Source organism: Pleuronectes platessa, chromosome 12 (assembly GCF_947347685.1).
Source record: "Pleuronectes platessa chromosome 12, fPlePla1.1, whole genome shotgun sequence".
NCBI lineage: Eukaryota > Metazoa > Chordata > Actinopteri > Pleuronectiformes > Pleuronectidae > Pleuronectes > Pleuronectes platessa.
In genome coordinates, this window is record NC_070637.1 from 18,810,109 (window position 1) to 18,827,577 (window position 17,469).

General features: G+C 42.9%; 1 protein-coding gene across 1 annotated transcript in view; it reads left to right on the plus strand.

The window, feature by feature from the left end:
- The window catches only part of adam12b (ADAM metallopeptidase domain 12b), an 87,431-nt gene that overhangs the window by 51,695 nt on the left and 18,267 nt on the right, over nucleotides 1–17,469 (plus strand). The window contains exons 12-13 of the mRNA XM_053437023.1: nucleotides 703–851; nucleotides 16,181–16,358. Of these exons, the coding sequence (XP_053292998.1) occupies nucleotides 703–851; nucleotides 16,181–16,358 (327 nt within the window). The remainder of the gene's footprint in view (nucleotides 1–702; nucleotides 852–16,180; nucleotides 16,359–17,469) is intronic.

Consider the following 17,469-nt stretch of genomic DNA (forward strand, 5'->3'; position numbering starts at 1 on the left):
AAATAGTCCTTGTCCTACAGTTAATAAATGAGTAATAAAAGGGATCATACAATAAAGTATATATATAGAGAGAGAACATGAATTTAGAAAATAATCGTTTTTGTTCATGTTAAGTAATAAAAACATATACACACATGTTTTCTGTTGATTCTGCTAAATAAACATTTCCATTTCAGGCACCTAATTTTGTCTGAAAACAGGAACAGATACGTCTCTCAAAGGCTCCAAATGAAATCACACATAAAATGATATTGTGACGTCCATCTCGTCATCTCTTGTCCAGTTTCACTTGGTATTCATACGTACAACACTGACTTCATGTCTGAGACGTCTTTGTCTCCTGCTCAACATGTCTGCACAAAACAAGGTGACACTGAAACTTCCACCTCTCGTAATTTTCAGTCTCTGTCTCGTTGGGGCCAGTTGTGTTTCCAGTCAAAGCTGTAGCGAGTCACACACTGGTGGGTTTATGGAACTGTCTGCAGTGTCTGCTTTGTACGAGTGGGTCTGCAGAGGAAATAGAAGGTCAGATGAATCCAGGCGTCCATGAGGAGAATGAGAAATGGAGGGAGGGATGAGGAGGGGGGTTCAGACAGTCACAGGTCTGTCCTGGGGATCTGCAGTTTCTAAATTGCAATATACAAGATTATACATAGCTGGCGTTCTCTCAAGTTCTATGGTGCCCTTTCCCCCCCCCTGCAGGATCACTCTGAGAACCCACTGGGTGCAGCCGTGACTTTGGCACACGAGCTGGGACATAATTTTGGCATGAACCACGACACCCCGGAGCGCGGCTGTGGCTGCAGGATGACTATGGATCGAGGAGGCTGCATCATGACTCCCTCCACAGGGTGAGGATCCAATTTATTTCTTTTTCTTAAACTTTCAAGCTTCATGGTTAAAGCACAATAAAGAATGTGGTCTTCACCAGCGTTGCCCACGAGTCAGGTCACATTACGCAGATAACGGTGATGAACAGTCATGATCCATTACAAGTGAACAACACAAACTGTGGAAAGAAGAACAGCCAACTGGCTAACTTGGTTTTATATCCTTTGTCATACTTGGTTCGCACAGGAAGTTATAATTATAATTATTTACAATAAAAAATGCGATCAAATGAAATGTCCCGTTACCTTAATTACAATTGTGGATTTCTCTGGATTATATCATTGTTACATTTTGGACAATGTAAGTACACAAGTCATCATCATAGGATTAGTTGCTTTTAGACATTTTAATGATTGTTATATCTTGTGTGCACCTTAATTTACAGCCACTAAACAATTACCCTTTAAAAGTCTTGTTTCACGCAGCTACAGGATTAAATTGTTTAGGAATAAATGTTTGACTTCTTCTGTGCCTGAACAGCCAAAAGAAAGATTAATCAAGTGCAACCAGCTGCACAGTTCTGATCATTTTCATCTGTTACACGTTGCTCCATTGTTTACTTGTTATTGTTTAAAAGAAGAAACACACACACACACACACACACACACACACACACACACACACACACACACACACACACACACACACAGACATTGGCCTGCGACTAAAGCATCTGCTCTGGTATTCTGCTCGTGTTGCCTGGGTCGCTGAGATAACGGTGCTGCTGCGTGTGATGGACTCTGTGACTGTTGGTAAACAGCGAGCAGATAAGGCGAACCCAGAGCGCAATACCAGATTTCACCCTTGGTCCGGTGCCAGTCGGGTTTGTCTGATGGTGAGTCCCTCAAGCCGCAGATGAATGTGTTCGGGGTAAATTCCACAACGCTCTGAAGAAGAGCGAGAGGAAGAAGAGAGAGGAAAAAGGTTGAAAGACACAGTCGTGATGGTTTTAGAAATCATTTATTGGGTTTTCAAAATGCAAACAATCGAAAAGGAAACAGCTCACACAGACACACCCACCACACACACACACATCAGCACCACCACACATCAACCCCGGTCGACATCTTTCCCACACACATAATCACATCAATGAGGGCTTAACCATGCATGTTAATGGGGATTTGTCCAATTTTGAGAAAAGAAAAGGTCGCCACAGCTCATAAAACTTGCTCTATGCTCGTAGAACATGTTTGAGTTTGAAATGTGTCATCACAGCCTCCAGCCAGTGTTTATGAGATGGTGGTGGAGGCTTTTTCCATTTGGAGGGAATCAGTCGTTGAGCAAACCCACAACGTCAGCGGGGTTCTGCTGTGATCATGGCTGTCAGGAGGTGGGAATCAGAAACTCTCCCACGTGTGTATTAAAAACACCTGTTCAACAAAACCCCACAGCCGCACACAGAGACAGAGCATGTGACTGTTGGTGGCCACATCTTAAGCAACTCAAGTGACAGCAAAATGAAAAATGTAATTCATGTTACGATTGTTTATGGATGTTTGTGTTGAACACTACAATCACTGGATAAACTGGATAGTTGTAGGATTCCAACCCCCGAACATCAAGGCAAGGCAGTTTTATTTATAAAGCCCCTTTTATACACAGAGGTAGATTCAAGGTGCTGCCACACAGAGACACAATTAAAATCCTTCAGTTCTCCGTCAAAAGGCACAACTCAAAACAATTTAGTTTTCAAATAAAAGATTAAAAAGAACCAAATAAAAGAGGTCAAGTGAGTCAAAAAGGTATAAGAATCAAAAAGGATCTGTATAAAAAAAGAAATTTAGTTGAAAGAGTAAAATTAGACAACTGAAATAGATGGAAATGATATATTGACATATATTTATATTGGTCCATGTCCCATCTGCCAACATGGAGGAGGCAGAGTTTATGACACGTACTGCAGCCAGCCACCAGGGGTAGTCACAATTCTGACTTTCGTTTTGGAAGCTGTTTGGAAGTTATGTCGTCCATCTTTATAAACAGTCTAAGGGGTCAACTGATAAAAGCTACACAGTATATGATCTGTGCTAATATAATAATAAAATCTGCGAAAAACACTTGTAACCTGTTCCGGTCGTGTTCCAGCAAAACTTAAATACCCTTTTTAGTGTAGAAATAAATAAGATGAGGTCACAGGGGTGGGAGGGTCGTAAACTGTGTTTGTTTGCACAGCCATTGGCAACAGTGAGCTCATCCTGCTGTTCTCATACCACATCATTTATTTCAAAGAAATAAAAGAAATCCATAATGCATGCGGAGCAGAGCACCACTGGATTTATTCAGTGGTGCTTTTAAACATGCAGCCAGTGAACTAATGTGACGCCAGTGGCCAGAGATAAAGGTGCTGATGTCAGGCAGAGAGTGAGGACGAATGACTGATCTGATCAGAACGGACCTGAATGAGTCGCAGCATTATTAGATCCCTCTCTCCGGCTCCGTCTGCTGCATAATTATGAGATTAGTCAGATTAACAGTTGCGTGAGGTCATCGCTGACCTTTCGTCGTGAAACTGGCTCCTGTGTTTGCTCAGTAAAGGTTGCAGGATAAATCCATACACTGCGGTGCCGTGACATTTTGTCTTGCAATTGTTCTGTTGATACAAAGACTCTGAATATCAATATTTTTCAATTTAACTATTAATATTTTTAATTGGGCATTAATCATTGTCTGCAACTTTGAACCCAGTGAAGACGAAGGTAGAATTTTAATGAAGTTAAATGATTGGTTGAAATGTTCCTGAAACAAACAACAAAGAAAGACAATAAGATAACATGTTAACAAATAATACATAGAACAGTCCAGTACAGTCCAATACAACAGCATTGCAGGTCATTGGGGTTTATTTCTAATTGATGTTGAATCAGAAACAATTTCAGAAACCCTATTCTTGGATCCCGGTGGAAAATGTCATGTCAGGAAAAGTGTAAAGGAAAATCCATAAGGCGTTAGGAAAAGTCAGCCGCTGTGCAACAATCCAACTGCACTTACAACAACGGCTTTTATTAAACTACTTTACATTTAAAGCTGCCTCTATCACTATGTTTCGTATTAAAGGATTAATTGCATGAAGGTAAAAGTCAAGCTTAATTAAAATAACAGTCTGGTCCTACTGAATTATCAGGCATTGGGCTTTAGTGTCTTCCAGCTCATTGTTTTGGTTTTACGTCCAGCAGCTTTACAGCGTGGTTCTCATCCTGTTTGTTTTTCCAGATGCAACAAGCAGCTGTTTTCATCTCTGATAAACCCGCTGTTCACTACCTACTGCTGGTGAACATTTAGCTGTTAAAGAGCCAGATATTTCCCTCAGGAGATGTGTGAGAGAATATTGGATAACGTTCATCAGGTGGCCACAAAATTGACGAAATGCTAATTTAGCTGCTTGATGTGTAAATGAGCTGTTTTTGTTTGTTGCTAAGGCGTTCCCCATCATGTGTTTACAGCTTATTCACAACTGCATTTGAGAGGCTTAAAAAATCCAAAATCTAATTTAAAGTTGTAATAATGTTCTTGTAAATGGATTTCCTGTTTGATGCCAGAGGTGAGAGATTAATATTGTGTTCTAGACAAGTGAGGCTCTACTCTTTTTTGAGTTGCAACCCGTCAATATATTAATAAATCATGATATCACATTGTGGCGATCCCCACCCATGACCTTGCGGTCGGGAATCACAGGTCTAGACCATAGACTGAAAACAAAGATGGACGACACAACAGCTCCCAAAAAAGTGGCTGCAATGTAGATCATAAAATCTGGTTGTGGGCCGAACTAAATAGTCAGATACATTTTTCTCAAAGATCGTTTCTTCCATTTTCGGTAGTTGATATCACACTGATGTCTGTGCTCATGTTTTCCTCTAGACAGTGTTGTTTAGCTCGTAGCGTAAAGTCTGTCATGGTAAATAACCTGCCAGAGTTTCTGATCCAGCTTGAAAGGTGAAAATTATGAATATACACAAGGTTATTCTCTTTTTATTCATATTAGCAAACCTCCTTTGACCCTCAGCCCAGTTGCCTTCAGAATATTAAACACATCGTTGTGAAGCAGCCTGGCTCGTTTTACTCTGTGTTTTGGATCCTCTTAGCCTGACTTGCTAATGGAGGAGAGGACAGGCTGCATCTAAATGACGTGATTATCAGTGACGCTGCCAGCTGCAATCAGGGCCAGGGCACAAAGAGGAATCCGCAGAGAGGGAGCTCTATGCCTGGATAGACAGACATGCGGACTGAGGGAGCCGTGGTCTTATCCCCTCTCGTTTGTAACACAAAGAGAGGTAGAGGTGAGAGTGAGAGACAAACAAGGGAAGGATGACAAAGACATAATTATTCATGGACATGTTATGAGCCATAAGACGGAGATTTGTGCCACAACAATGAGGGGAAGGAGAGAGACGGTGGACATTTTAAAGTGGGGTCGTCTTGTAGAAGTTGAGCCAAGAGTTGCATCACATGAACGTGGGGAGAAAGCTCAAAAGTGCTTTCCTGTGTCTGTTTGAGAAACCGGGAAGCTGTGGCAGGACATCGAGGCCAAGAGGTGAATGCTCCAGAAAGTGCGACCAGCCTGTGGCTCTCGTTATTTTCTTGCTATATGACAGTGCAAGTTAGGTGAGTCGCTGCAAAATATCATAATGCGGGGAAGAGAGATAGTCGGGTCGCTATTGGGTAAATGTTTTTTCTGTAAATTTAGTGTTTTGCTTTTTCCTTCCCGATATTTAATCACCATAGGATCCTGCCAGTGTTGCAGCATAACATTTACTGAAAGGTCAGACGTGTCGCTCCGGCTCAGCTCAAACTAAATGCACGTCAGTCCACGGGGCGGCTCGGAGAGCAGCACAGACAGTCTGACGTCGGTCTGAGTCCCGGTGTAGAGAGAGAGAGACCATCTTAGCCCTCATGTGGCCAGTGTCTCCGCTGACTAAGTCTCCATCCAGAGTGACGCTTCCTCCCCCCGAGCCCACCGGCCTCACATGCTGAGATGATTGAACTGACAGGAATCATCTGCGCTGCAGATATGACTTCAGATCCAGGAAAAGCTGCCCGGTGCACAGCAGACTGTATCTCTGTCAGTGAGAGCTGAGGGCTGAACAAAACAAGATCATTTTATGAGTGACTAAAAGCTGCCAAGACCCTGCTCTCCAACATTAGTTAAAGTAAAAAAGTGCACTCCACTGATTTTACCCAAAAACCCCATTTTATTCAACAGTAAGAGCACAACCCTGCCGGGGAAAATAAAAATGTAAAGTTGTATGATGTTTTCAGCAGTTCAGAATCAGAATCTGCGTTATTCTCCTTTGTGCTTACACAAATAGACATACAGCAAAAAGCAGTATACAAAATAAGCAAACAAAATAAACATAACTTCTATGTGCAATTACCTGAGCGAGGGTGGAAGATAAACATTTACCTGCTATGCAGAAAGGATGGAATAGTGATCAGAGGACACTGGTGCAGAGTGCAAAGATGCTGGAACAAATATAGATTATTAATGTACAGGTTGCTCCTATACATGAGGTAGGTGGGTCGTATAGGGCATTTGCATAATGTGAAGTATATACAGTCCACTTACATGCATTGCCTGAAGTGCGCACATGTAAAACGGATTATTAAAAGAATCAATAATTAGTTCTGAGTGCTGTTTGGAGAAAGGTAGAATTCAGTGTTTCAGTGTCTGGAGCTTCACTTTAACTCGAGACAAACTCAAGGATATTTCAACCTTTTCCAATTTTTCTTATCTCTTGTGTGTCCCTCAGTTTTGTGGAGACACAACACTAAAACCTTTAAAACGTTAATGTAAGGCCTTGTCTAGTTTGTGTAGCTGTGTAGTTGTATGATCAGATTTGTATCTGTTTGTCATGTTGTGTTGTATTTCATCTGCTCAGTTTAGACTAGAAAGAACAGGTCAATCTCTTTATACCTGACCACGTGGTATGTTCCAACCATAGATGTATATAAAGAATGGCGACGCGTCTCCACATCCTCTCACTATTGCAGAAATGAAGCTAAAATATATGAGATACGAAAGCTGCCATCTTGTGCATTTGGAGCCAGAGTCTGTGCAGTATCGATCGGGGGATTGAGCCACGCTAACCAGTACACGCCAATTGCGAGTCAATCTCAGTTGTCAATCTTGACGTTTTACCTCGTTTAGAGCATCAATTAACTAATTAAAAACCAAGCTTATCAGAAACATGAACACTGTGATAACAATGACCCAAAATGACAGAAAGAGAGAAAAACCTATTTGACTTTGACTTTGTAGTTTGGTTTATGTCCTATCCACTAACATGGAGGAGGCAAGGTTTATGACCTTTACTGCAGCCAGCCATGAGGCGGCGATTGAGACAATTTGGCTTCACTTAAAGGAAGCTGTCATGTCGTCCATCTTTAAATACAGTCCATGGTTCCAACAGAGAAGGTCAAATGTAGTAGAGGAGATGGCAAATGTTTCCTGTGATGCCGTGAGTTGTTCTTTTCTTTAACTTTTTTACTCTTCATGGACTTCTGCTTTATTCAACACCCCCTGAAAAAGTTTTCCTATCCTCAACTACATTTGCTGTGAGAACGCATGGAAACAGTTGGCTGAGAGAGCAGATGGTGAAACCTAGTGAAGCATGCACCACCTCTCTGAAAGTCAACAGACAGGAAACAAGGGATGAGTGAATATCTGTTTATCCTGTCCCTCAAATATTCAATGAATGAAAAATGTTCTTCTGGATTTTGTTTAGATCTGATGTGGCCAATTATAGATATCTGTTATTTTTTTTAGCTAAGTGAGTCTGCTGTCAGTGAGCCCCTGTCAATGAATCCCTGTCAGTGAGCCCCTGTCAGTGTGTCACAAATGAACGCGACCGAGTGACACTGATTCGATTTCGATCTTTAACACTGTTTTTCTCCGAATGTGAAAGACACATTAGCCTTTAAATGGCAGCAATAGCCAAAAACGGGGGCTGCCTAATTCGATTTTATGTAACTGTTGCACTGAATCATTTCCCGAGTACACCTGGAGAGTAGGGCTGAACGATTAATTGCATTCGCGATAAAATCCCGATATGATAAAACGTGATTTTCTAATCGCAACGTGCGCGATTAAAACGTGCGAAAGAGAGTAGGGCACTGGGACCACAAAACTCCTCTGATCAAGAAGATAGCAAAGCAAGCCTGCATCACCTACAGGGTCCTAAAGTCTTCGGCCGACGTGGCGGACTCACAGAGCGAGCTCATCCTGCTGCTGACCGCGGTGCGGGCGGCGGACCTGAAAATCGCTCCCCGGAAAAGCAAGCCGTGCGGCGGGGCTCCAGAGCCCCCCGGTCACCTACATGCACATCTGCGAGACGGAGGTGTTCAGCATGGGGATGTTCCTGCTGAGGCCCGGCGCCTCCTGCACGACCACCCGGACATGAACGGGAATCTACGGAGCTGCTGATCCGCAAGCTGCCCTTCCAGCGCATCCAGCTGGCCCGCCGCATCCGCGGACACAGAGCTTAAACTGCTGCTGCTCCACTGACTATAACAACGCTGCATTCCAACACTTATAAAATACAATTCAATGTGGAAGTAATCCAAGTATTCAGAATACGTATATAGAATATAGTATCCTTCCCAACACTGGAAATGTTACTGACTTGGGAGCAGTAAGACTATAATTTAAAAAATGTTTTTCTCAAGACGGTAAATTTTGCATACAGGTTATAAAAAGTGCATGCCTTGTGTTTATACTTACAATGACTTTGATTAAATTACTTAAATGCACACTGATTTGTTGTTCTTGTTTCTGTAAGTTAAATGTGGGAAAGAATATTGTACAGTAAATGTATCTAATATTGTGTTGGTCATATTTAAATCGTTCATTATGGTTTTTTTGGGGGGAAAAAGATAAAATAAAAAAATCGCATATTAAATCGCAATCGCAATATTTGGGAAAAAAATCGCAATTAGATTGTTTTCTCAAATCGTTCAGCCCTACCAGGAATACAACCTGGGGCCAAACATCCCTCGCAGAGATGGAGAGTGCAGCCGCTGAGGTCATGCAAGGAAAGAAATCCTTAAGAAAAGCTGTAAGGGATAGAAATATTGATAAGACAACCCTCAAAAGATTCATAAAAAGAAAGAGAGAGGGAAAGTAAAATCAGTAGCCTGGGGTGCAGTAGCTGAGGTATAGTGAATATTCACAGATGAGATGGAGGAGGAGCTTGCCAAACACTCGAAACAACTAGCTGACCAGTTCCATGGCCTTGCTCCAGTTAAGTGCCGTGAACTGGCATTTTAATACGCAGGGAAAAACAATATCCCTGTTCCTGGCAATTGGACAGAGAAACAATGTGCAGGTAAGCTAGGGTGTGCAAGAGATCACATTAATCATAATAATTATAAATGTGCTTAATTGACCAATCCCCATGATTCTGTTACTAGTCCGATATTAGTTTTGGAATGTGTGGTTGTCAATCTAGCTGTCAGGATTTGAACTATTATAACATGTGTTGTTATGATAGTTTGAAAGTGGAAAAAGTAAGTGGATCACTTTACCCCCTTGATTTTTCTGGTCTTTCTCACTTTACCCCTATGCTGGGGTAAAGTGAGACACAAGACCACTTTTTTTAAAAACAATCATATCTTCACTGCCCTTTCTGCTGAAGACATCCTGATCATTTCCATTGTTAGGAAACATCCTGAATTAATGGGAAATGTGTAAATTTTACCGATATGTCATTTTAGCTCGCCTAGAGGGGAGCAAATGTAAAAAATGTCTCACATTACTCCGCTCTCCTCTACTTGATAAAATCTCTATTGTGGGAAAAATTGAAAAAATATTGCTGAGCCAAGATCATTTCTAGACTTTGTACCATTACAATATGTTAATAAGACAGACAAATGTACATAATAACATTATTAAACATTTTATTATATATAATCTTTACAAAAATATAAATTGAAACAGTAATCTAAGAGAAACTGTGGCAATGGACGTTGGCTCCGGGGTTATAATGGACTGGTCCCGGGTTGTCGGCTTGATCCAGGTGATAACAGACTGGTCCCAGGTTGTCGGCTTGATTCTGCTGATGATATACTGGTCCCAGGTTGTCGGCTTGATCCTGCTGTTGATAGACTGGTCCCAGGTTGTCGGCTTGATCCAGGTGATAATAGATTGGTCCCGGGTTGTCTGTTTGATCCAGGTTATAATAGACTGGTCCCAGGTTGTCTGCTTGATCCGGGTGATAATAGATTGGTCCCGGGTTGTCTGTTGGATCCAGGTTATAATAGACTGGTCCCAGGTTGTCTGCTTGATCCGGGTGATAATAGATTCGTCCCGGGTTGTCTGTTTGATACAGGTTATAATAGACTGGTCCCAGGTTGTCTGCTTGATCCGGGTGATAATAGATTGGTCCCGGGTTGTCTGTTTGATCCAGGTTATAATAGACTGGTCCCAGGTTGTCTGCTTGATCCGGGTGATAATAGACTGGTCCCGGGTTGTCGGCTTGATCTGGGTTATAATAGACTGGTCCCGTGTTGTCGGCTTCATCCGGGTGATAATAGACTGGTCCCTGGTGACCACCGCCTTGATCCAGGTGATAAGAGACTGGTCCCAGGTTGTCGGCTTGATCCGGGTGATAATAGACTGGTCCCAGGTTGTCGGCTTGATCCTGGTGATAATAGACTGGTCCCTGGTGACCACCGCCTTGATCCAGGTGATAAGAGACTGGTCCCAGGTTGTCGGCTTGATCCGGGTGATAATAGACTGGTCCCAGGTTGTCGGCTTGATCCTGCTGTTGATAGACTGGTCCCAGGTTGTCGGCTTGATCCTGCTGTTGATAGACTGGTCCCAGGTTGTCGGCTTGATCCAGGTGATAATAGACTGATCCCTGGTTGTCGGCTTGATCCTGCTGTTGATAGACTGGTCCCAGGTTGTCGGCTTGATCCAGGTGATAATAGACTGATCCCTGGTTGCCGGCTTGATCCGGGTGATAATAGACTGATCCCTGGTTGTCGGCTTGATCCGGGTGATAATAGACTGGTCCCAGGTTGTCGGCTTGATCCGGATGATAATAGACCGGTCCCAGGTTGTTGGCTTGATCCAGGTAATAATAGACTGGTCCCAGGTTGTCGGCTTGATCCTGCTGATAATAGACTGGTCCCTGGTTGTCGGCTTGATCCTGGTAATAATAGACTGGTCCCAGGTTGTCGGCTTGATCCGAGTGATAATAGACTGGTCCCAGGTTGTCGGCTTGATCCTGGTGATAATAGACTGGTCCCAGGTTGTCGGCTTGATATTGGTGATAATAGACTGGTCCCAGGTGACCACCGCCTTGATCCAGGTGATAAGAGACCGGTCCCAGGTTGTCGGTTTGATCCTGCTGATAATAGACTAGTCCCAGGTTGTCGGCTTGATCCTGCTGATAATAGACTGGTCCCAGGTTGTCGGCTTGATCCTGGTGATAATAGACTGGTCGCTGGTGACCACCGCCTTGATCGAGGTGATCCATGTTATGATGGATTGGTACCTGGTTGTCGGCTTGATCCTGGTGATAATAGACTGGTCCCTGGTTGTCGGCTTGATCCTGGTAATAATAGACTGGTCCCAGGTTGGAGCGTAGATCCATGTTATGATGGACTGGCATCGGATGTCGGTTAGTTCCTGGTGATAATAGACTGGTACCAAGTTTTCGGCTTGCAAACAACACCAAAGTGTATCTACTTCCTCTCCCAAGCCTTTATAAAGTAATATTTCAAAGAATTCAGCAGCAACAAAGATCAAAGCATACAAAGACGACAAACAGATCAAAGAGCTCTAAAGGACAGAAAATGATCCGTCATAATTTCCTAAACCTTGCCTGCACTTTTTTATAAAGATCAAAGAACCTCAATGCAGAAAGATTGAGATCCAGTAGATGGCGGTAATTAGGGCTGAACGATTAATTGCATTTGCGATAAAATCGCGATATGATAAAACGCGATTTTCTAATCGCAACGTGAGCGATTAAAACGTGCGAAAGAGAGTAGGCCACTGGGATGCTCTCCTCACCCGACGCAAGAATGCCGCGGGACCACAAAACTCCTCTGATCAAGAAGATAGCAAAGCAAGCCTGCATCACCTACAGGGTCCTAAAGTCTTCGGCCGACATGGCGGACTCACAGAGCGAGCTCATCCTGCTGCTGACCGCGGTGCGGGCGGCGGACCTGAAAATCGCTCCCCGGAAAAGCAAGCCGTGCTCCGGGGCGGCGGGGCTCCAGAGCCCCCCGGTCACCTACATGCACATCTGCGAGACGCTGGTGTTCAGCATGGGGATGTTCCTGCTGAGGCCCGGCGCCTCCATACCGCTGCACAACCACCCGGACATGAACGGGAATCTACGGAGCTGCTGATCCGCAAGCTGCCCTTCCAGCGCATCCAGCTGGCCCGCCGCATCCGCGGACACAGAGCTTAAACTGCTGCTGCTCCACTGACTATAACAACGCTGCATTCCAACACTTATAAAATACAATTCAATGTATAAGTAATCCAAGTATTCAGAATACGTATATAGAATATAGTATCCTTCCCAACACTGGAAATGTTACTGACTTGGGAGCAGTAAGACTATAATTTAAAAAATGTTTTTCTCAAGACGGTAAATTTTGCACACAGGTTATAAAAAGTGCATGCCTTGTGTTTATACTTACAATGACTTTGATTAAATTACTTAAATGCACACTGATTTGTTGTTCTTGTTTCTGTAAGTTAAATGTGGGAAAGAATATTGTACAGTAAATGTATCTAATATTGTGTTGGTCATATTTAAATCATTCATTATGGGTTTTTTTGGGGGGAAAAGATAAAATAAAAAAATCGCAATCGCAATATTTGGGAAAAAAATCGCAATTAGATTATTTTCTCAAATCGTTCAGCCCTACTGGAGAGGGTGCAGGGCTTTAAGCTAATATTATCTAGGGAAACTTACATGCTCCACTCAACTAATTTCCTGGACAGCAGAGGCGCCGCATGGTCTCAGCTGTGATAATACACACCTCAGACGTGGATCCGTTGCTGACTGGGATCGGCACGTTGGAACTTTTCCTACATTATTCAATGCAGATTTGTGTGTTTTTATAGGTGAATTGTAAAAACCTGCTTCTTCTCCTGCTGCTGTGAACACGGTTGTTCGACTTTAATCCATTAAATTTCTTACAAATGTAAAGACAAAGCATTTCAATCGCCAACTGGTGGCCGTTCGCGGTATAGGTCATAAACCCGGCCTCCTCCATGTTAGTGGATGGGACATGGATCAAACTTAAATGTGAGATAAGTCAGTGTAGAGAGCACCTGTGACCTGGAGAGATGTTGGCTGCTACTTAGCAACTCAGTTATTTAAACAGACAACTGCCCAATCTTTTACCAATAATGACATGTTTTGTTGAGAACAGACTTTATTGATGCCTCGTGCACGCTCCTCCCTCTCGTGCAGATCCTGACGCAGGCCTGTACTCTGTTGTCAGTAGCAGTCCATGTTATTTACAAGGGGCTTGGTCTGCTCTGCGTCATTGTCTGATCTGTACTGACTTTCGATCTTTGATTTGTTGCAAGATCCACAAGCATGGGGCTGCAAAGCCATTTCCTCTGACTGTGTATTTGTGAGTTATGATGTGGGGGGGGCAAACAAGTGGATTATGGGACAGACAGGGTCAGACAGATTGCCTTTTGGTTCGTGAGAGACAAAAGCAGCCAGCACTCAAAAGTGGACAGTCGTGAGTGAAGTGGACGAGGCTGTTTCACCCAAGGGCGACAATCATAAAGGGATGTTTTTCTCTGTCTCCTTGGGAAAGCTGTGTTCCTTTTATTTTTTGGACAAAAAATCTGATTTCTTTCCCATTGAGTGCCTCCGCCATTATTTATCTCAAGTCCCCTCAGGAGGAGCTTCACTATAGTCAACTAACTGCAGTGAAATGTCCATGCAGATGCAGCAGCCAAATCCCCCTGAAGCCATCGACACACACACACACAAACACACACACAGACTCACACACACCTCTGTCCAAAGCCAGCCTCCACAAACATATTCTGTGTCATGCTGAATTTTCACAGATCTGCCTTGTCAAGCCCCAGGCGCTGCAGAAAGTCTCCACGCCCTGTTGCATTTGAAGACCCCAGTCGGTCTATCGCTGCAGAAGTATGTGTGCAACATGTTTCTGTCTGAAGTCGAGCTCTTCAAGCATCTGATGCCAGCTGCCTGTCTCTGTGCCATGTCTGCCGCTGCTCTCTGCCAGCCGCTGCTCCCCGTTTACCCCACTTCCTCGTTTGAAGCTCCATTGTGTCCCTACATGTCTCTGTGAGAGACTCACGTTACACCACGAAGCCTGGCTATGTTGAGTCCCTGAGTGATTCTGTTTCTTAGCTGCCACAGAGCACGAGGTCGAGGGTCGGTTTCGTTGCCATCCTGTGTAGTTAAGTACTGTATGACCCGTGGTTTGTGTTTGTATCAGTGTGTTTGGAGAGGTTGAAGCAGACACGGGCTTAACAGGAGGGTAAGAACAGAGGCAGGTGTAGAAACTTCTCAAACAGCAAAGCCTGACTGCAGAACATTTAAAGAAAAGGTTTATTTTCCAAAAAATGCTTATAGACTCACTTTTAAAGTCATGGATCTAGATTTATTCATAAACTACACTACATTTGTTTATCCAGTAATAAATGAAGGCCAAATAAGCAGCTTTAGCTGTTCTAATATTACCTTTTATCAGTAAATAGCGGCTATTTGAAACTACAAATATAAAGTCATGGACAGATTATGAGACAACACAGACAAACCCTCTGATAAAGGAACAAGATTGATCACATATGTCACTGATTGGGGCCGTGATCCTCCCCTCTGACCTTAACACTGGTTAAACAGCCAGGTTTCTGCCATTTGTCTTTTTATCTCTTTAGTCTGTTTGCGTCTCATTGTGGTAATTTGTATGTCTCTTTTTTGCTTCTACGTGGTCATTTTGGCGCCGGGGGCCACCCTTCTGCAAGCTTCCATTTTTTTATACATTCCATGATCACATTTCTTGGATGTTGTTCCATCCCTTTTGTCTCATTGTCTGTTTCTGTCACTACAGTGTATATATCTCCTACACGTCCCCCTGTTATTTTTATTTTCGCTCTGCATCTCTCTCTCTCTTCATATTTATTTCTGGTCCTTGGTTCTGCGTCTCACAGTGACTCACTCTAGCGGGAGGACGTTCCCCCGGGCTTCACAGCTGTTATTGGCACATCACAGTTTCATCCTCAACATTTTTCTCGTTTTCAATACGAAATCCAATTTCCCTCCTCACTAAATTAGACATTAGTCAGCACTTCAGGTAAGAGATACCACACAGTTAAATTAATGCAGTATAAATTATGTGGTTTCGGGCTTGCTATTTTATCCTGGTTTCAAGTAGACACACACACACACACACACACACACGAGTCATCCACATCCATCATACCCCTCTTCACACACTCTTTCCTTCTATAAGTTGCTCTATAAGCAGAATATGCCTTTTGAAAATGAGAGAAAATGTTTCTTTGTACAAATGGTTACTTTATGTTTTGAGTAGGATTGAAAGTCTCTTGAACTGGAGCTCATAGAATGTTGTAAGACTATTGGGTCTGTGTGAAAAGCCTCTTGTATGAGTCTGTGTTGTGGGGCAGCAGAATGATTGAAGCCACTCATTCTCACATCATGTAGGTTTCTGAACACTTAAATCACACAGGAGGGTTTTTACATCTCCTCACCAGCGACAGCAGCAACAGGAGGCATCATGATTTGGGGTTTTCTGTCCGTCTGTCTCATTCTTGTCGACACATTATCTCAAGAACACCTTGACGGCTTTTTTCAAATGTAATGCAAACACTAAGTTGGACTCATGGATGAAAAGATTACATTTTTGGTTGTCAACGGTCAAAGTTCAACCTTGAGGGGACCCCACAAAGCACAAATAATCATTCGATAGACCTGTAGATCGAGTGATTAAATGTGGGGGGTCAAAGGTCAAGGTCATAGGTCATGATCACAGCTCACATGTTTTGTTTTTGCCTCTTGAACAGAATTCCTAAAGTCTGCCTTCAGGTAAATACTTGAAATTTGACCTGTAGTCCAAAGATGAATTGATTGTGACCTCATATAAGTGCAAAAATATGTATCTAGACTGAAACTGCACTGGTTGCAGGAGGCCCACAACCCCAACGTAGTATTTGTAAGTTTTTGGTGTCTTGGGCAAATTTTTTTAATCTTTAACATTATGTCTCACTCATGTTTTCATTTGAGTAAACCTTGTTCTCCCATGCACTTTGCAGGTATCCCTTCCCCACCGTGTTCAGCACATGCAGTAAGAAGGACCTCGCTGCCAGTCTGGAGAAGGGCGTGGGGATGTGTTTGTACAACATGCCGGAGGTCAAGGTTCTCTACGGCGGACAGAAGTGTGGCAACGGCTACGTGGAGGAGGGAGAGGAGTGTGACTGCGGGGAGCCAGAGGTAAAGCCAATGCTTAATATATCAAATAATACAAAAAGTGAAAACACAAGAGCTGGTCGAACAAAGTGAATATTGCACCTTATTTTTGACAAGCTATCTTATAGTAGAACATGACATCTATAAATTTAAGTTATTAATGCGATTAGTTTAAAGCTATGGACATGTGTGGTCTGAGGCTTCATTGTTTAAGTTGAACACACATTTGTTTAAACGTCCATTCATCCTTTTCATGACCCTGATGTGTCCGGAATGCTTTGAAGGAATTTGCTATAATCTGATTAGACTGATTAGACTGGTCAAAGGTCAAATGTCACCGTGACATCACAAAACACGCTTCTGGACATAACTCGGGAAAAGTGTTTATTATGATTCATTAGCAAACAAACTTTATAAAATGATGACGTGACACCAGTAACTCAGAAACACAAGGAGAGATCCTGAGCATATTTCCAGCAACTTAGCAGTGACAACCACGAGGCAGTTATTATTTTTTCTTCTAAAAAGCGATGTGATGTCTTCTCTCAGTTCTAGATTTTTCTTTTCCCTGACAAATAATCCTTGACTAGGAAATATACTGGATCATAATGAGTCCTTAAATCACGACAACGGAAAGTTACATTTTAGCCGTTATAGATGTGACCTGACATGGATGAGGATTGTTATTTGAATGTTTGACAACGAGGTTCAGCATCATCCTTAATTAGCCTCAACCAACTGAATGAACAAGTCAGAGAAAAGGTTTGATAAAAGTTGTGTTCACCAGCAGGAAACCAGATCCTGATAGAAACCAGTGATCTGAGTCAGACCTCACGACCGATTACCTGGAGCCTTGTTTCTGTTTATTTTCTACTCTTATATCTTTGTAATTAAGGTGTAATTAACAAACTCTTTAAACGTGACTCACTCAACAATATGTTTGATTATTTAAAACTATCATGGCCACCAGCTCCATAATTTTAGAGGCAAATCAAGGTAGTTTTTAGTGCATTTATTGTGTTTTTGAACACAAACGAGCAGGCTGCATAAATTACATCTGCCAGGTCCATCCCTGCCAGCCTGCCCCCCCATAACCTCTGTAGCGTCACCACAGAGGGTTTGCTCCTTTGATCTG